The 21,302-nt window shown below is 36.1% G+C and overlaps 1 protein-coding gene across 2 annotated transcripts; it reads right to left on the bottom strand.

The window, feature by feature from the left end:
• Nucleotides 1-1,149: 1,149 nt before the first annotated feature.
• On the bottom strand, nt 1,150-21,054 carry LOC118049121 (uncharacterized protein At3g06530). 2 transcript variants are annotated; one of them, XM_073408159.1, is made up of 39 exons: nt 20,705-21,054; nt 19,212-19,425; nt 19,028-19,123; nt 18,797-18,914; nt 18,537-18,710; nt 18,252-18,422; nt 17,708-17,763; nt 17,489-17,578; nt 17,254-17,402; nt 16,941-17,023; nt 16,713-16,838; nt 16,536-16,610; nt 15,564-15,732; nt 15,210-15,349; nt 15,022-15,117; nt 14,363-14,543; nt 13,191-13,282; nt 12,966-13,097; nt 12,673-12,832; nt 11,250-11,383; nt 11,020-11,101; nt 10,772-10,934; nt 9,970-10,045; nt 9,624-9,797; nt 9,467-9,532; nt 9,261-9,365; nt 8,313-8,402; nt 7,468-7,679; nt 7,145-7,346; nt 6,859-7,041; nt 6,506-6,601; nt 6,335-6,402; nt 5,910-6,249; nt 5,247-5,462; nt 4,195-4,836; nt 3,704-4,110; nt 2,799-3,057; nt 2,287-2,457; nt 1,150-1,669 (listed from the first exon to the last, which is right to left on the bottom strand). In XM_073408159.1, exons 1-39 carry the CDS (start codon nt 20,862-20,864, stop codon nt 1,439-1,441), a joined length of 6,399 nt encoding a protein of 2,132 aa, XP_073264260.1. In that variant the 5' UTR covers nt 20,865-21,054; the 3' UTR covers nt 1,150-1,438. The 2 variants fall into 2 exon arrangements, with proteins under 2 accessions (XP_073264260.1, XP_034914908.1); XM_035059017.2 differs by having other exon boundaries at nt 15,022-15,114.
• Nucleotides 21,055-21,302: the final 248 nt, after the last annotated feature.

Raw genomic sequence — 21,302 nt, 5'->3', positions numbered from 1 at the left:
ATTCAAAAACCCTTCCAAGATAAGCGATCAAAGGTGGACCCAACGCTACCATGGTTGTAAACGGCAGCGTGTTGTATTTGGGCTGTAAATGGGTATTTTCCCCGTCACAAGCAAAGTTTACTATACTAATCCGGTCCGTGAAGTAGTAAGAAACGCTGGCTAAACGGTATCATTTTAAGTTTTTTTTTATTAGTTTTATTAAAATGATATTGCATGAAAGAATTTTTTTTATGTCAAACCGGTTTATAACTCATTTGAGTTAAACTATACTATTGCTCGCTTTAAAATGAAGCATGCTATATGTCAAGTTAATTTATTTTTTTTAATGTAAAAAAATATTAAAGTTTTACTAACATGTTTTTTTAGCTAGAATATTTTTTTTAACATGAATTTAAAATTTAAATATTAAAACACTGATATATTGAATAATTTATTGTTTAAATACAAATACAATGACATTTATTTATTTGAGTCCAAACATTTTTTTAAAAAAATCTATATTAACAAAAAGTTTAGAACTGTTACATAGCACGATACCAGTCTACTGCAATACCAATTAACTTTAGTGGAAAAAAACTCACTCTGAAAAAGCTAAAAAGAAACTAGGAAAATGGAGATGGTTGCAGGCACTTAACTTTGTGAAAGAAAGTCGAAATGGTTTCAACATTGATGATTCCTAGCAATAGATAAGTAATTTTGCAGTCAGAGTACTTTGTTATCAGTAGTGGAGCACTGTTGATTACTCGCATTAATGAAGTGAGCATTGAGCAATTCTGGGCTTAGCCTTGAAGTTAGAATGGCATCCACCATTAACAAAAATCTTGCTGCGCCACCTAGGCTCCACGAATTCAAAGTCGGCACCCTGCTAAAAATGAAGCAGGAAAACAAAAAAAAAAAAAAAAAACGTGCCGTAACTAAAAAGTATGGAGTGCAATCTTTGATATCTATTCAGCTAAATTGTCGGCTTGCTGTCAAGTCCTGAAAACTCCCATCAGTTTATAGAGATGGCGACATTCAAATAGAAGCAGAACAGAAGTTTCAACACAATGGCAGTGAAGTATTTCTTACTACTGGTAAAACCTGAATGCTGCAGGAAACCATCACTGGGCAACTCATGGCCAAACTTTCCTCAGCCACTGTATTTCCATATTTTAAAAGATATGAAAAGAATTGCTTCCATATATAATAGCACTGTTGCTTGTACAGTGATACAGACAAGTATCCATGGCTTGATAACAAATTTCCTGCACCCCAAGTACTCAACACCATGGCGCTGTAGACTTCCTAACCTCACAGAAACCAAACAAAAGATTAAGCTGGATGGTTGACCTAAATCTTCTATAAATTCAAAATTGTGATGTGCCCTTTCCGTCAAAACATAACATTACATACATTAGCTCAGCATAACTATATCGTATTGGGCACTGAATAAGCAAAATCAGAGATATTGCTGAAGGCTTTCACCACTCATGGACTTCATTTCCTTTAGAACATCCTGGGCCAGAGATTTAACAGGTAACTCCAAATCCTCGAGCAATTCACCAAGGAATGGGATGGTTTCCGGCAGGAAGACCAAATATTCTTCTTTCAGGTTATCCATTAGATATTTAACAATTCTCAGTCCTAGAATTCGAGATCGTATCTTGTCACTCCGAGTTTGCAACAATACCTGCAAGGTGACAACAAATTTGGTTTTCATTGCTTGCTTAAAGAATTTAAATAGGCAACTCTGAATTGAAAGGAAGACATAAGAAAGGAGTAAATATATATCTGGTGAGGGGGGAAGGAGGGGAGGTTGGCTCAGATTCTCAGGTGGGTATAAGAACATGTGAGCAGGTCAGAGAACGAGGTTCAGGCAAGGTTGGAAGCAAGTAAAAGACATGAAAATAAAACCATGGCCCGTTAATAGCTTTACCTCTTTGAGCAAACACTAAAATAAAACTATAACAATTGATCAGTTTTACTTGATTTATTCAGCAATCCAGAACAGGAAAAACTTGAAAAAAAAAAAACTAATTGGAAACAAGATTAGATAACTGTTAAAAAAAAACTACCGGCAACTGCATTTTTCTTTCATTGGTAATGAATAAACTCCTCCTAGATCCCTCACATTTAAGAATTTTGCTTGTATGCATATAGAGGCATATTTCCATTGGATCAGGTGATTAAGGCCAAAACTCATCTTGCATTTAGCATTTCAACAGATAATCATCCAAATTGAGGCCCACCCCAGAGGATTGACACAAATGCATGCAAAGAAAGAAAAAAAACAGTTCTAGAGATCACCTCATGGTTCAGGGGCTTCCAAAGAAGATCAGTTCCTGCAGTAACTGCCATTTGACCTATACAAACTATCAACAATTCATCAACTTCGTTAACTGATGGGATACTTGGATGCTCTTCCAGTAATGCTGGTGGTTCGACTATAAGCTGTGATACAATGGGTTTCAACAGAACCTACAGATTCATGCAGGTATAAATCAATTAAAAAATGACAGTAAAGGAATGGATGCAAAAATAATTCAGACAGTCCTTAAAAGAAATTTTTGTTGATACATAAATGAAGGGGGATAGTACCACATTACAGTCTCACATTCAAATTACTTTGGGTACTTGATTCAACAAGAGACAAGTCCGAGTTGACAAGATCATATAATTAAAATTGAAACATAAATAATAAATTTGCTTGAACAATAATATGTTATAAAATAGGTAAATCTATTTCCGTACTTGAGAATAACAAAGTACAAGTGAAAAAGTTGCACAAACAAAGGATAGAGATTTAATGATTTGCTAACCTGAAATTTTGACGAATCAAGAAACTTCCGGCTCCCAGTGTCGTACAAAAAGCATTTATGTAAAGCTGAAATGACCAAAGCCCTGAGATGCCAGCTTTTAAGTGTTAGGACACTGTTCTCTTTTATATCACTTCCAGCATCCTGAATCTTAGCTTTCTTTTTCTTTTGAATCAAACCAGCACCTTTAGGCTTTACAATATTGGTAAGATGCCGAACAAAACCCTCTAGCAAGTACTCGAAGTAAGTAACGAACAGAGACCTGCACTTGAGATGACATTATTTAGGCGCTCACTTCAAACAATTCACTTTACATCTCTTTTACAGAAAAGTAGTGTTCTGATACAACAAATCCTCAATCCCAAATTAATTTATTGGGTGCTGAGACATCAAAACAAGTAGAAAATGTGCATATCTCATAATAGCATTTTTAATTAAAATGCACTTATAGAACACATTCAGAGCTTGATTCATGTAAGTTATATTTCCTTAGCATGCAATAACCAAACAAAAGTATCCTAAAAGTTCCCTAATGTTTAGATGGCAAACATCTAAGACCAGGACCAATTCACTATAACACTAGCTGATAAAACAACGAACTAGTTGCAGAGTTGTACAAATACATCCAGGCAGGTGCATGTTTACGATTACAGTAAACATTAGGGAATGATTTTAGCATGAAGTTGGATTAAAAAATGCATTAAAACATGTCAAGATGTCAAATGAGTTGTTGACCTGGAATGATTATAATTTAGAGCACAAATATTGATTGACAAAGTAGAGATCCATAGCTCAAAGTTCAGCTACCAACAGACAAAAATAATACAAAACCAAGAGTACGAATAAGAAATCCATGTCAAGACTGAAAGTGAAAAAAGCCTGAATAAAACATGTATATATTGACTCACCGATGATTCTCAGCAAGTTTGTTTACCAGACCATAGAAAGATATGGCCCTATCTATAACATTGTCCGTACTGTCATTTTCTTCTACATATGACTCAGCCCATTCAATACTTCTAATAAAGAGCGGCTTAAACATGGTCTCTGTAAGTTTCATTGTCAGAGCAATCATTGCATTGACAATGCTTTTCTCAACTAGATCAATATTTTGAATTGAAACAGGATGTTGACGACGAAGATCAAGAGCACGCAAGCAGAGGTCAAAAATGGTTTCATTATAACCACCAACAGATGATCTGTCCATTGTACCGACTAAGCTTCCAAGCATTTCAAAGAAAACTGCCAAACTTGAATCCCCAGCCTCCACAGTATCGGGATACATCTTCAACAATGGTGGAAGAGCAAGTCGAACCTGCATGGAAAAAATCAGTATTGACGTTACTTGAGCAACAACATATCATAATTCACATTAATATCTGAGTTTGTCAAATCTTACAGGTATCTTTTCAGTAAGCAGCTTCCGTACTGCATCAGCTTTCTGTCTCAGTTTCATTTTTGATCCTGATGTGTACTCAGGACCATGCACCACGAGTCGTATAATATCTTCAAGATATGGATTTAGGAAACCACCCAGCTTGTCTACAACAGCTTCTAAAGCAAGAAGAATAGAGAGGATAAGAGATTCTTCAGGAAGAGACAGTGCAGCAGAGAATTTGCTAGATGTTTTTATCACATTCTCCATTATTTGAGGAAGCTGAACAAATGCTCTTGGCCCAAGAGCATCGACTAGAGCACCAGTTGTTCGAAGGCAGCTAGAAGAAATAGCCAAGTTGTTCGAACAAATGCCTTTCGTGATAGATGGAAGGCACATGCTGAAGACAGAATAATTAGAAGAAAATCTATGGGCTAAAACTTCCAGTGTAGAGACTGCTGACAGCTTCAAGGAGGTATCTGAGTCATCCATTGTATCATCAATTAGCTGAGCAATTTCCAAACACATCTGCTGAAAAGAGTCGAGGGTACTCCCATCCACATGGAACCAATCATTAATTGAACTTGCAATGGAATCTCTTCTTCCCTTGTGTTTTGTTTTAATTGACTCACGCTTCTTCAACGTCTCAGAAAGAAGCCCAAGAGCCTGATTGCAAGCAAAGTACAGTGAAATATGTTACTAAAGAGTCCACCATTTAGCACACAGGTAACAAGTGAGAACTTGAACGGAACATTTATATAATGCACATGCATGCCTACCCATCCACACTCATAAAACAGGTTTGACATATTCAGCACAATTTTCAGGCAAATACCTACAATAATCATTTGTTTCCTTGCAATTTCCCGTGACACTAAAAAAAAGAACAAAAGCGGCGGTGGAATTAACAGAAGATGTTTTCATTTCTATTTAAGCATTGGATATGTCCTTTCAGGGCCCTAGATGTCAGGTTATTGATCCAAGTCCCATAGAGATACAGTCCAAGGGGTGCGTGAACTAGAAACTCCTAAATACTGTTTGTGTGAAGATCACATTGCTATGCACATCAATAGTACCTTCTTTTTCACATTTCCATCTGAATTGCAAAGCAAACTAATGATGCCTCTGAAGTATGCGGAGGGGATCATAACAGCTGTAGTAGACCTCAAAACAGCATGCATACACTCTTTCATTTCCTTTCTGACTCTAACAGGCACATTTATTTGTTTTCTTCTCAAATCGCTTAGTTGTGAAAGGCAAACAACGTGCTCCAAAAGTTCTTGAAGGGTTTCCTGCAGATGAGCACCAAAAGAAATCAAATCATTTTTACTAGGTCAACATGTGTAGAATTGCTCCAGTGTCTTTCTCCTCATTCAAATACATACCAGATGATATAAAAACACAGCACAATGATAGTTACACCAGAAGAAGAAATCTAGATGACTATGCTTATCATATGAGACTGAAAAGTTGGGATGTAACGACTGTTCAACCTTCATACACATTACCAAGAATATTTCAGGTAAATAAACAGAAGGTGAAAGCTTCTGAGGTCCCTACATATGATATTACAGCAACTACTGAGACATGTTGCGTTTAGCATGTCCTGCAGTTCCAGAGTCAAAGGCAGGCAAAATGACCAGATGATTGCAAAATGAGAGACACAGACCATTCAAAAATTTCCTCCAAACATTACTAAATTTATGTATTAAGTTTGTTTCAAGTGAAGAATCAGCAACCTGAATTTTATCTGAATCCTCGCTTGAATCAAGTTTGAATGAGAATTCTGGATCTTCTAACTTGTGTAAAACAAATTCTGTTGCAAATAGCAATTCCATAAACATTTCTTGGCATGAATTGCCAGCTCCTATTAGTTGAAGCAGAGGAACAAGGGAGGGAAGCCAAATCCTGCATGAATATTGCTCACATATCCGAATTGCAAATGCATACTCCCACTCTCTCTGAGCAGAAGATGTAAGATCAATTGTTTCATCAAGGAGGGAGTGTCCTTTCCTAGAAACTAAGGACCGGAAAAGAAGGGCAAGCAACGAAGCCAAGCTATTATGTTCACCCAAAGTCCTGCAGAGAAGAATTTGAATTTAACAAAAAAAAAATGAAAAGAGCTGTTAGGGATCATAAAATTTGATTGGTAAATAGGTAATACCTCAACAAGTACACGACGATTGACAGCCTCCTATGCTCAGCAATTTTGGGCAATACATTCACAAAAACCTGAAGACACGATGCAGCCCAACTCAGATAATCGGTTTCACAGCAACTACATCCAATGCACAAGAGGAGGAGAGCACAGAGGAAAGCTAGTCTTCTAGATTACCTGGAGCAATTTGTCTGTGTTGCGTGTCTCAGCCAGCCAGCAGGGGACAACAGCAGATATAAGATCCTCAAACACATGTTGTGAATGGCTGTCAATCTGTACATGTTCATGGAAAAAAACAACGATTAGCATGCAGCTCCATGCTAAACAATCTCAATAATATTTGGTTTCTATTTTATTCTAAAATTTCTTTATCCACAATAAGGCAATCGAACAATAAAATTAGGTTGAAGCCACAATGTTCTCAAAAAAACATGTTAGTTTGAAATTGTTCTACATTTACATAAATTTTGAAAGCCTTGCATTCAAACAAATTGCCAAGTTGTACAAGACCTGTGCATATATGAACAAACCTGTGAAACGGTTGATTCTCCAGCAACGGTAAATATATCCAATATATACCCCATTATATTCTCTGGAACAACCTTTACAATGGATGATAACAGTGAAAATACATGGTTGCGGACGACTCCATGCTTAGCAGACCGGGCACACATGATCAACAATTTGATATTGATTTTATTTGTTATGTCATCCTGGAAAAAAGAAGGGTTACACCAATTTCAAAGGAATAAGCATGAAATCAAACAGGCAGAAACAGACAAATCATATCTTCCAATTGCAAGGAATTCAAAATACCTTTAATGGGATAACATTTTTTAGTGAACCGATAATATCTTCAAGAACAAGTAGAAGTGTTTGCTGAGTGTAACAAATTGTGCTAGACCCAGTCTGGGAAACTCCATATGAAGCTTTGATCCATTTTTCATCTTGGGCAGGCATCCAATCATCCGAAAAGATTTTCTCAAGAAGTTTGAATAAGGGCCCTATCAGATGCTCCCTACATTCCATTGTATAAAATTTCCAAGAAAATACACACTTCTTTATATTGAATGGTAGAGCCATCAATTGTTGACCATAAACTAATTATGAAGAACTAAGGTACAATTATTTAAACAGACCTGCTAGCAATATCTTTCTTGAGAATCAATATGTCAAGGAGGGAGCTTAGCAAGCATAATGCAGTTTCTACTTTACAAACCACGTCACCATCTAAGTTGGATGTTTGATGTACTATAGATTTCCTTTTCTTCTTCCCGGATGCAGAACCACCTATACGACTTTCTTGTTCGAATATGAAATTGATTGTATGGACTACCGTAGAGCAGGTAATCTGCATTATCCACAAATGTAGCAGTCAAATATCACAAAAACAGTTTGTTTTGCATAAAATCACATGTTCCAAACATCTCCAGGGAAAAAACCCCCCAAATAGCATTAAATAAGCTAAAGAAAGCCAAGCAAACATGCTAGTTGGCAAAATATGAGCAAACGATTTCAAGTGGCCCCAATGTAATTACTCCCAGCTCCCTTGAGAATTTATGTCAACCATCAACGTTTGTATGAAAATTAGATTTTACAAAAGATATACCAAATTCAATCCAACAAATGTGAAACACAGACTTGTATCTTGTTCCAACTTAGCATGTATTAATAAATATGTGATCCTTAAAGCTCATGTAATATATCACATATCTATCATATGTTAAAGAACAACCCACAAGGTCATGGTTTTGTAAAACAACAAGGTCTATCCCCACCAACTTCATACAACATCATACATTTCAGTTGTTATTGGCTTCATAATCAAACTCTCTAGCAACTACAAGGCTGATCAGCATACAGATGTATGTGTGCTCACAGAAGTAGCAAGAACCAACATTAAATGCAAGGCCTTGTTAGTTTAAGCACAATCCACTAAAAGAGAAGAGAAAAACTTAAGTGTGCAAATAAGAAGAGAGCAAACATTTAAGCGCATCAAGGCCTCTCTTGTTGCATTTTGTATATCACCATTAGCATTGCGAAACAAAATCACAAGCTCACGAAATAGAAGCTCCTGCTCAACACAAAAAAAAAATAGTAAATAAAAGAAAGCATAAGGTTCTACTCTACTTCATAAAAATCACTAGGCAAACCAACTGATTACCACATTGGCCTTTCATAGATGCACAAGAGAAACAAAGAACCTTCTCTACATTGAAAAATTAGAAATATTTTATGTTCACTTCATTGCGAAAGTTTCCTGGTTGCATAGAACATTTTAGAAAGATATATGCAACTGCTACAGGATATGTTTAACAATACAAATTTTTTTTTTATTTTGGACAGGTGCCTTTTCCAATTCTCTAGTGTCCTCAACTTCAAAAGACCTGGTCCGTCCTCCACACTCTACTTATTGCAATATTTTTGTTTAAATAATGGAAGAATTTTCAACAGATAAACATATTTTCTCCATTTTTTCCACTGAGCAGTGAATTCCAAAAAAGAGATGGTCAATATCAATTTAAACTGGATTCTCAAGATAAATGCACATTCCCCTTGAAATGTTCAATTTGACCAACATTACCTTGAATTAACACCAGTTTTAAAATAGATAACCCAGTGACAGCATGTACACATATTTTTCTGTTGTTCCACAACCGTACTTAAAATAATTATCACAACAACGTAGCATGACAACCAGTAATTAGTTGTTCTAGCTTCAATTTGGTGCTCTGCCAGAGCAGCCATTAAAAGTGTCTGCCTAGCAGACATCGAAGAGATAAAGCTGGATTTGGAGTTTTAGCTTTGTGCCTGTCAGTAGTTTCTCTTTCTGTTTTTAAGCAGGAAATCTCACCCTCCTACTTTTTAGTATTTATTCCACCACTTCTAATAGAATTTCTTTTTCTTATAAAGAAAGAAAAGAAAAGGGAACCTGTTTTTCAGTTGTCAATCCACTGTATAATGGGGCACTTAGCTTCTGCAAAACAGTAATGCAAGGTTCTATAATGGCAAATTCTTCAGAAGAGAGCCCATCCAGCTGGAAGAACAAACAATAACACAAGCATTAACAACGAAGAGAAGACAGAACCATTAATATCAAATTACATCTGTCCAAACAAGCTATAAACAGCTTCTTACTTGCAGGGCCTTTAATAGATAATCTTCACAGGCATGCCCCTCCAGTGATGGAGGCATGGCACAAACCTAATACAGGAAGACAATGGGATTGGCAGTGGGCAAAAGAGATGATTATACCACAGGAAAAAAAAATCAAGAAACATGTCTATGCATTTACCTCCAGTAGAAGGCACAAGATCTTGACTTCAGTTTTGGACAATTTCTGGGATGACCGTTCCACCTCGAAATAATATTGACGGCGTCTTTTCAGAAGTTGAGACAGCAATGACTCAGCTTCTTTAACATGCAGTAACGTACTGCCCATTCCTTTAAGCAAAGATATAATCATCATCTGCCAAACACACACCCAGTCAAAAAAATTTCCAACTAAGAAATCCTACTATTCAAAAGAGGACAATTATGACACCTGTACTGAGGAGTTTTAATAGAAAAACTGGAAATGATAGAACAATCAAAGACCAGTTCAAGAACGAAAAAAAAAAAAAGACAATAACAGGGCAAACCTTCGCAAACGAAGAAAGTTGAAGTCCAGACCCCAAGACAAAGGCAAGAATCTTTTCTTTTGTAGATTGATCAAATCTGAAATGGTATGTTAGGTAAAAAGTTGAGAGTAACGAACCCTTATTAAATAAAAATCAGCATGATGATCATGATGAGAACTATTACATCCTAAAGAATCTTATAAATTGAGCACAAACCAAAAGAGAATGATAAGAAAAATTGCTTGAGCTTCATAGCCAAGATGAAGCATTGTACTTGTTAAGAGATTAAGATATGTAAACTCTATGTCAGTCTTAAGCCTGTTTAATATGCAGAAAACAGCGGCCACCTATGCAATAGCATTTGGCACACAATATTTAAATATCAAAGATACAGCATAAAAAACAGACTGACAAATGATTCCAGGTGTTCAAGGTATTGTTCAAAATAATTTATAGCATAAAAAGGTTCAGAACCCCAACTTCTGACTTCATCCACAAATCACTTAAAAGAGATGGCAGATGTGGAATGTTTTATTAGTCAATGGTAAACACATCAGGTCATTAAGAGAAAGGAGGAAGACTACTAGGGGGAAATTATGAGTTTTGAAGATTTAGAAGAGGCCAGGTCAACTCATGCCATAACAGCCAGACAAGGCTGCTTCTATGTCAGCCAAGCATCCACAGGCTCACCTTAGCCTGCCCTTACAATTTACCAGCTTCTCAACATAAATCTATTGCAGTTATTCTGTGCAAAGGATCAAATTTATACAGAAAATTCAGGCATACCACCATGAGGGGAAGAAATAATACACTGGATAATTACCTTTGTTCAACATTTTGTGGTACCAGAAGGCTATTCCTGGATGAGCCAAGCAAACAGCACAAAAACGACGGTAGAAAATTACTGTCTGATAATATAAGCCTTTTTTGTTGCACAATCAGGCCCAATAACTCATCAAGAAAATGACTCCAATTTGCGTTGTTCCCTGTTATTTATTCTGTTCAGAATATATCTGTACAACTGAGAAAGACAAGGACAGCCTATATGAAATTTAATATCACCAGAAATACCATTTTTCTTGCTTAAATAGTCAGCGCGATGTGACAGAGCAGATAACCCTTCAATGCAGCCCATGGAAGCAATCCTGAGATCCTGAAACAAAGGCATTGGTCTTATGGAATCAGACTATGAATGTATATACCGCTAAACCAGCAAAAGATTCAAACGGTAATCAGCATGTTCAAAACAATAATTAGAATGCATGAGAAGCATCAAAGAACCAAAAGGTTTGAGAAAAAACCTGGCTATCAGAGGCAAGAGGAACAAGAAGTGAGGGGAAATTGAATAGAAGCTGAAGCAGCAATCTATCGTCGGGTTCCGAGCAAAGGAATGCAAGACAATGAAGGCTCTCAACTTGGACAGTAATGGAAATGTCTGCAAGATGAAATATCCAGGATAAGAACATGCCATTGCTGCTAGAGATTCAGCTCATTCAACAATTAGACTGTCATAGAACCTCAAGAATTTACACCAACCAGAAAAATCAATCCATCAGGGAAACTATTTGACAAACAGAACAGAGAAGCAAGACATAAAACAGTGCCAAAATGGTTCGTGGGATGGTAACAGTCTTGATGGTGGGACCACAACAGAGTAATGGCACCACATCCTTGATCGGTGAACTGTATATGTATAATATCATTATCACGCAAATGAGTTGCCAAATAGAAGAAGAATGCACCACCAGATTCAATAACCAGGAATCGAGAAATATCCATATGATATGGACAACTTTCTCAATTGAAAGTGATGCAATTGGCATCCTGAAACTAAAATCACATTATCACCATTCTTTTTTATTACAGTTCCAGATCGAATTGCAAAAGGAACCTGACTAATCATCAATGAGTTAATAGCATGTGCAAAAACAAATTAAGTTCACTTCAACACCACCTAACTTTTCTGTTTTCTTCTGACAAATTATATTACATTCAAGGATTTTCTACTACCTATTTCTCTAATTAAACAGTTACAATGACATAATTTGAATTGTTATACAGCCTTGATATGAACATATTCGAACCTCCATCTCAGCCTCTGCAAACTACATCCAGTAGGATTTCTGTAGCTTCTTCTCTATACCCTACCTTCCATCTCTCCTTTTCCTGCATCTCTCCCTTCCATTAAAATTATAAATCTTACACAATCCATACAGTAGTTCATCTTATTTCCTTCTCTCAACCCTCAATATTTCAGTTCATGCTTTCACCCCATTATTCTTTCTATTAACAAGGAAGCATTAACAGATGGAAATAAAGAAATTAGCTTCAGGGATTCAGCACAGAGTTATGCACAATATACTTCCACACTTCAAACAAACTTGGCAGGACTAATTAAACCTCACTGAAGTCTCATCATCAATGGTCAGCATACAACAAAATCAAGAACAGCAAATCTCCAAAAAGACCTCAATCCCACAGACAACTATTGAATTTGTGAGCATCATTGGAAAGAAAACAAAAGTGAACAAGTGAATAAAATGAAAGAGAGAATGATAGCTGGGAAGAAAGACTTGATAATCAGCCTTTAAATTTAATAAGTGAGAAGAGAAACATCAGAAGAAAATTGAACCAAGCTTTAACTCCATAAATGAGCTATGAATGACTTCTAGATTAAGTAAGAAAGATATATCGAGTAATGCAGTAAGTAAGCCAAAAAATTACCTTCATTAGTGTAAAAACCAGACAGAAAATCAATAGGAGAGATCTTGCATTTTGTAACAAGGTAATGAAGATGCTCCTTGAAAAAATGCTTGGACTGAGAGTTCGAGAAAAAGACAAATAAATCTGTAAGTCTGCTGCTAATCAACTGCTGATTGTCCTCCTGAGAATGTTAAAATTAACATTTTCAATGATTGTCTTGTATCCAGGTAAAAGTTTTTAAGGATTCAAGAACCAGCCACAAAAAAATGCAGGAAGGGGGAAGGCACCACCAACCAAAAAATATATGGGCCTACCATTGAAGTAAAAGCCTCCAGTAACCTCCAAAAGGTGCAGATTAGGATATTAATATTTAATGCCTTAAGATCGGTGTCAAACAGCTGATCTAGGAACTTTCCACAATCCCATTGAAGCATTTCATTATTGAACTGTCAGCAGGCACATACCAAAAAATGAGAGAATAGCACAACCAGAATCAAAATTGAACTTGGGATACACGGTAAGAAACCATCTCAACGAACCTCATTCCCGGAAACAACTGCAGACTGCAGCTCCCACTCGGTCTTCAGAAATGAAAAGAAAGCTTCAAAAAGTGCTGAGAATTGCTCACTTTCTATCATGCAAGAAAACAAAAAACAATTCTTGTCACAGCATTTCTGGAAAGCAAAAGCACAAATGATATAGACACAAAAAATTGAAAGTGATAATAGTCTCATTAAACAAGATATAAAAATGATAGTTGATAACTAACAACATGACGTAAACCAAGGATTCAGCAATAGAACTACGGTAGGTTGTAGCATTGAACTAGTAACTGAAGACTTTCAGGGCAGACAATGTCCAACTTGGTGTCTGGCATAAAAGGGTTCAAAAAGAGACCTTCCTGTCAGACCTGAAGCAGATCCAAGGCCATGATATGGTGATATTGAATCTAAGACCTGCGCAGTCCAGCGCAGTGTTCAAAAAACATGCCAATATTAGTTGATAAATAGCAGTAGCTGGCATCTTCAAATTTTCTGAGGCATTTGTCTAGGAATTTACCTCAATTTGGGAACACTTGGCCCACTAGACATGAAGACAGCTTCCTAAGAAAACATGTTTAAGAACCTTTACATGCTTCTTGTGAAGAGCTTAGATTGTGAATTGTGCCGGGTTCAAAACATATAATATCATAACTATGTGAAACAAGCACCTACACAAAGTGAACACTACTGAGAAACCTCAACATGCTGATACAACTTTCCTAAGAACATTTGTACAGAGCTTTGGCAAGCACTTCTACAAGACAGTCACTTACATCATTATAATCTGCTTTCAATCCTCCTAACTGTTTCATTCCACATCAACAAATACGTCATACAGAAATCTTACTACCAAAACAGTAAGCCACTCAATAGAACATTCTTAGGGAGTAGCTGTACAATCTACTTAATTCTGATGCCATCATTTCTCTACTGCTGTTCAAATTCCAGGTTTGATATATATATATATATTTGCAAATTTCTATGCAAGACAAGTGATAGATCAAAAGTGAAAACAACAATATAGCTCAAACTCTCGAAGTTGATAGAAATGCACTTCAACAACTAGCAGTTCATACAATTCGAGGAATGTTATGAGCCAAGGGAGAGACAATGTTCTTACAAAAAAGTACAAGAACAGAAAATGTTCTTATAACAGAGCAGAAACTTACTATTCTTTGGCCTAAGAAATGATTGCATCAGAACCAAGAGCAGAAGCGTCTTCGAGACAGTACAGTCACTGGAGCTGTCGACAAGCCAGGTCATATACTCATCTGGGTGCATTGAAAATGTTTCTGCCAAGCCATTAACAATCTTCATGTTGATCGAAGATATAACTTCCTGTCGTAATTTCTGCATTTTTTTTCTCCAAATTGTAACATGTGATTATTAGATGATACAGTCATAAATCAAACTTCAAATAATGAAGTTACAGAAATGACAGCAGGAACTGAAAAGAAAAAAGAACTTCCACCTCATTTACCACAATTTTCTCAACCACAGAAACCTACTAGACACCATGAAGGGACCTAAAGGTCAACATCCGACTAACAAAGTGAAATACCAATTGATTGACCCAATAGTATTAATTTGTTTCAACAAATAACATCAAGAGTTCGTGTTATAGAGATTTAAAACTTGGCAACTGGATAATTCTTGGATACCATTCTTTTCCTTGGCAACATTAAATTATATATCTACTACAATGACGAAAAAATTGGCAGGTATGCAAAATTAAACACCACCGATAATGAATAAAAAAAATTGGCAATGTTATCAAGTTGAATCATGTCAGAAGAAAGCGATAAAAAAAGAACTGAAAAAAACTTACCACCACTTCAGAGGAAACAGCAGTGAGATCATTATAAAATGGCCACTTCACTTCTTTCACTAGTTCCAAGACCTCCAAATTTAGCCTCTGTGTCTGCTTGTATAACTTGGAGAAGTCAACAAATAACAAGGAAGACAAGAAGGAACCATATTGCTCGATTTAACATAAGAATAAGAGAAAAGAAAAACCTTTTGAAAAATTAGGAGAAGAGGAAACATCATGGCAGCAAGTTTCTTTGAAAAATCAATCTGATCATGAAATGTTGAGACAGCAGTCTTCAAAAATGCAATTGCAACGTCATTAGCTAAAGCAGCTTTATCTGATGCACCTGCCAATGTCAGAAATGAAATAAGATTAGAAATTGTGCTAGAGCAGCTATTTGCAATAGTAAAACTAAGTTGTTCACAACCACTAAGGTTCAAACTAGTATTCGAGTTTCAATTAGTGGAGCAAAAAACTAATATTATACATGATGCAGAATGAGGAGGCCAAATAGTTAATCAAATGTACAAGAAAAGGCATTATAAACTAGTCACACATACCTGACCTTAGGGTGCTAACACATTTTTTAAGCACATCATCTAATGCTTTGAGAAGATCAGAAGGACTGATGATTTCAGACAATCCTTTAAGAGATAAAGCTGCTTGAACAACTGTTAGGTCATCATCACGAAGTTGGCACAATACAGCATCTTGAATGGTCACAAGCCTCTGAATCAAATGCAAGTCAAAAGAAAAATCAAACCAATACAGCACATAAGAATGTATTTTGATGGACAGCATGGTTCTAGAAGGATATCACATGCTATCACATTCACCAAATCCAACCAATACAGCACATAAGAATTATTCCACTTAATCAGCATGTCCAAAAATGCCACTCAGAAGTTTTAAATTGATTTATTCAACAAACAGCTCTCCAAATATTGAAAAAATTGGGAAGTTGATAATGGGAAACTGCTAGCTAGCAATGGAATAAACCTTCTGTGTTCAAGAGGTGCCTCTCCAGAAGTACATGTAAAGAGTTTTAAGGAATGCGGAATTAGGTTTTAGAGGGAGAGAAGACTAGCCTAAATGTATAACACCATATTGCACAAAACATTATAGAAAAAGAAACAAAATGTTGAACATCACAGCTTAGCTTAAAAAGATGATCAAAACAGGCTGGCAGAAAGAACTTTGTATCAAATTTAAAAAGAAAATTGCATTTCTAGCATAAAAGTATCAACGATTCACATGAGCAGAGTATATAATTCCAGCAAAGAGTAGAATAATGCACCAAAGTAACCAATTAAGGAAAGAAGCAGATCCAACGAGGCATTGGTCCAGTACCTAAGAATTCAAGGATTAAAACTCTAGGAGTTGGAATGTCCAGGTTCAAGTATCTTTTATCCCCAAAAAATAAAGTAAAAATAGCCACTTATGTCAGGGATACTATGGAGAGTGCATGTATCCGCCACCTTTAACAGTGGAAACAACAAGGAAAAAATAAAATGAAATGCACCAAATATTACCTTTGAATCAACAACCATGTTTTTCAGATCAACATGTTTGTTTAAACCAGACAATGTAGCACGCCGGACCTCAGCCTGTAGGAAATTACAAAAACATATGAAGGGTTAGCAATATGCAAAATGGAAACAACTGCCAAACATATCCTATTCCACAAATGCAATCCTAGTAGATAATACCTTTGGATGGTGCAAAGCAAGCCAAATTTTAGAATCAGAGATGGAAGCTGACATATCCAAGTTCCCATCCAACATTTTGCAAATCTCAAAAACTGCATCATCATTTTTGGATTGCACTTTGGTGTCCTATCAGGAAAAAATGGACCAACAAAACATTGAGAGAGAGAGAGAGAGAGAAACACAGATAGAGCAAGAGAGAGTGGCGGAGATAGGAAGCCAGTCACAGACCTCCAAAAACTTCTGAACAGCTTGATGAAGTTCAAATGGATAAATTTTATTAATAACCATCAGAATGTCCTTTGCCCAGCTTCCTGGGAAAAATAAAACAAAAGAGTCATGATAAGTTGCACTGTCAAAAAAATACTCATGACCCTAAATGGGATGGGTTCAAACAAGCAGCTCCAAACACAATAGAATGGTAAGAAATAGAATAGTTGCTGAACAGCCGAAAAAAGAATTAAAGTTCAAAAAAATTCTTTACTGGTGTGTCTGCATAAATAGGTACCCAAAAAATATTCCAGCACATGCGCAAGTAACATACCAGATTGAGATGATGATGGGTTGCTATTTTTCTGAACCATTTTCATGCAAGACAAGAGGACCTTTGAAACAACACGATCAACAAAATTCTTTATGGGAACTATCTCCAATATGGATACCAAAACATGATGATATGTATCATCAGAAGAACTGTGAAAGAACAACAACAGGTTCAAAAGCAATAAGTAAATGTAGAAATACATCCAAAACTTTTAAAAAATCAGCACAGTTCACACCTGTTGTCAACCAGAGCTTCCAAAAGCACAGCAAGAAATCTATCGATATTGAACTCCTTAGAAAGTCCCATAAGAACCCCAGCTATTTCCCTTCAAAAAAGCACCCAAACAAAAAAAATAGAAAAGACAAGACGAGACAAGTTAATGAAAATACTGATACAAGAACATAGACTTAATGCAGTTTGCATAGTTCGCACATTCAAGGCAACAAAAATGTACCTGGTTTCCTTCAAAATCTCCAGTACCTTCTTTGGGAACACATTGACTGATTGCAGCTGACAATTTTTTTTTTTTGCAAAATGATATGAGTTGATAAGAATGAAGGCAAATGCTGCAACAATACAACACAAGAAAAATGTTTGACATTGGAGAGCCCATTTACATAAAGGAGCCTCCACCTAACTAAGCAAGCAATTAGAATGATTCACAAATATCCATCAAAATCATAATTTAAACAATGTCAACTAGTTATATTAACCAAAGTCATTAGGCTGTACCTCTATAGCACAGTTTCAGAAACAAAGATGCACAAGCAAAGTAACTTGCTGGTAACGTACACCAATGAATGAAAACACGAGGAGAAATGGCAAAGAGAACTAAACCAAATCCATCTTTTTAAAAGCACTAACAGCAGCAAAAGCAAAGGAAAAACTATGAAACGAACACAACACAAATTGATAAAACATCAACAGATGCAGAAATCAGCCATTGCATTGACATAAGCACATTACTGACACAACAACATTAGATCACGAAATAGTACCTGAACGAGATTTATTAGAGCCATAACTGACAAACGAAACCATTGCAGATCAGTTGACTTGCTTGCATCCTTCTGAACTATTTCAGCAATTGATCGCATCAAACTTTTGACAAGTTTTGGAGACAAGGAAACCTTATTTGCTAATAGACAAACAATCATCAAAGCAGCAGCCTACAAAGAGGTACAAACATTATACACCATAAAATTAAGAGCAAGAGAGCAAGTCAAAAGAAAGAGATAACACATTGTCTTCCCTGACTCAAAAACAGCACTTTCAAACCTCACCTTATGATCTGAACCTCCTTTGCTGCCAGGCTGAAGTCCAGAAATAACAAATGGAAGGATTCTCTGCACAATATCTGTATTGACTGTTGTTATAGAACCTAATACCTCTATGACCACTGCTGTGCAAAAGCTGACAATAGGCCTTGATGGCTGGAACTTCTTTGCAGGAGATGCCTGCAGCAAACCATTCTATAATTAAAACATCCACAATAAGATAGTAACCAAAAACCTGAGAGATACAAAATAATAAAAACCCTCACATAGTTGCACAACGCCTCCAAAACTCCCATATCTCGAACACACTGCTGCACCATGACATTTCTAGGTGGTGGTGCACCTGATGCTTTTACACCATCTAGAAACTTCCATTTACCATTCCTACACCATATCCGGGATTAAAAAAAAAAAGAAGTGGAAGAAGAAGTCAAAATTCAAAAAAATATCACCAAGCTATTAGTATCCTTTCAATGACTTTCAAAGAATCTCCCCACCTTGTATCAATCAACTGAACTATTCGAACAAATGCATGAGTATCATGGTAAGGCAATGAGCATAAAATCAAATCCTCGAAATTGTATACATGTATCCTGCAAATTCCAACCATTTTCCACATTACAAAACACAAACAGCTAAATTCAACAATAACCTTAAATTAAAACCTCAAACAATACTTACTTGTATCTTCGTATCAAGTACTCAAGTGTCCTCAGTGATGCAGGCAATTGAAGATGTCCAGATAGTAACCTCAAATACGAACTGATGGTTGAGTTAATATGCTTATTTTCCTCCCCAGTCATCAATTCTCTATCCAACTCTTTACTTTTATGACTAAACAAATCATTTTTATAGTTCTTAAACCTTTCATCCGCGCTTACAAGCACTTCCAAACCTGTGAAAGTTAACAAACAAAACAAAACAAAACACATTTGATCAAACAAAGCAAAACATAAACTAAAATAACAATCTTCTCACAAATGCACCATCCAAAAGCCGGGAAAAAAAGGGCACACTTTATACCATATCAATTTTGCAAAATTAAAAGAAAAAGAAAACAATTCATGGCTAAGCTCTAAACAAAATGCAGCCAAAAAACTCTTTTTCTCGTATTTAGCAACCAGAAGCCAAAAAGAAATCACACTATATACCATTTTTTCTCAAGAATAAACTAAAAAAACTCTGCAACCAACAACCACAAATTCATTTTGTAATTGAAAAGAAAGCCAACTCAATAGCCAAACCCTGATCAAAATGCGGCCTAAATAAACCATCTTTTCACTCAAACTCGACAATCAAAAACAAAACAAAAATCACACCTTATACCCAATTATCTAGACAAGCCAACAGAAAATCAAAGGCAAAAACAACCACAGCTTCTTTTAATAAAATCAATCTATTGAACAAAACTTACCTACAAACCTGTGAAATTTAAGGGGAAAAACTTAAAATATTTTACATGAAAATATTTTCTTAATTTTCCCATGTATGTTTCATGTATTTTACAGGAAAAAAAAGTAGCCAAAAACAACCGCAGCTTCTTGTAATAAAATCAATCTATTTAACAAAACTTGCAAGTACCTACAAACCTCTGAAATTTTTACAGGCATTTGTCTGGAAAATATTTTAAATGAAAACATTTTCCTGATTTTCCTATGTTTGTTTTTGTCAACATAAGATTTTACCGTGAATCTTTAAACTTAATTCATTTGTTGTAAAATAATTTCATCTCATGAAGTTCCTTAAAATATTTTATATACATTAATTCACTCACAATATCATCCGATTACAACCACCACCTCATCACAACCACCTCCACTGCCACCAGCCCACCACAAGAAAAACACACACTTAATAACACAATTTCGCGCAAAACAAACCTAAAAATATTTCGTAATGAAAAAAAAGTTGAATATCTAAATCCCAATTAAAAATCAGCCAAATAAACTCTATTTTCTCTCATATTCCGTAACCTAAAGCTAAAAAGAAACACACTTTATACGAATTTGCTCGAGTAACAAACAGAAAACATATCAACAAAACAACCACAGCTTGTTTTAAAAACTAAACCCTAATCAAAATGTAGCCAGTAAACATAAAATTGAGCAAAAACAAAGCAGAAATTGGCACTTGGAGAGTCAAATTGAAGTAATTAAAGTAAGGAAGTAACAAACCTGAAAGTGCAATGTCAAGTATAGTATCGATATCAAGATCAGCAGCTTCTTTAGGATCGAATAAAATGGAGGGTCGGGTGATGGGACGTTTTTTGGACTCCAAACCGATTTGAATCACTGACCGGATTGCTTGTAATTGAGAAGCTATACTTGTCGTCATGCCTGCTTGCAAGGAGAGAGTCTTGTTAAGGAGGCGTTCGGCTAAAACCCTAGAAGAAGGTTATGGGTCTTAGGGTTTTAAGCAGTAGCGGACTGGCGGGTTTTGTTAACAGACTGGGTGAGGGATTTAGGGTTTTAGTGTTTGAAGATGGTGGGCAGGCTGTTGGAAATAGTTCTTTCTTGTTAGGAACTTTGATGGCCACACGGCGTCGTTTGTTATTAAAGGCGGCAAACTGGGACCCTGGTCCGTCTGACCTGAAGCATGGGTAATAAGAAAGCCCAGCCCAACATATTTCTGACTGCTCCTCCATTAGCGATGGTAATTCGGCCTAACCCAGGGGATTCCCCTTTTTTTTTTTTGAAATTTTTTAAAATACATTAAATTTATCATGGGCCATAAAATAGTTACTACTTTTTGAGAAACGCTGGGCCTATCAGA

This window comes from Populus alba, chromosome 3 (assembly GCF_005239225.2).
Source record: "Populus alba chromosome 3, ASM523922v2, whole genome shotgun sequence".
Classification (NCBI taxonomy): Eukaryota; Viridiplantae; Streptophyta; class Magnoliopsida; order Malpighiales; family Salicaceae; genus Populus; species Populus alba.
This window is presented reverse-complemented; position numbering and strand designations above follow the sequence as displayed.

Coding starts and splice junctions, on each gene's coding strand:
- LOC118049121 (XM_073408159.1), bottom strand. CDS start 20,864: ATGACGACAAGTATAGCTTCTCAATTACAAGCAATCCGGTCAGTGATT. Junction 18,711..18,796: donor TGGAGGCGTTGTGCAACTAT/GTGAGGGTTTTT, acceptor GGTTTGCTGCAG/GCATCTCCTGCAAAGAAGTT. Junction 18,423..18,536: donor AAGGAGGTTCAGATCATAAG/GTGAGGTTTGAA, acceptor ACCTCTTTGTAG/GCTGCTGCTTTGATGATTGT.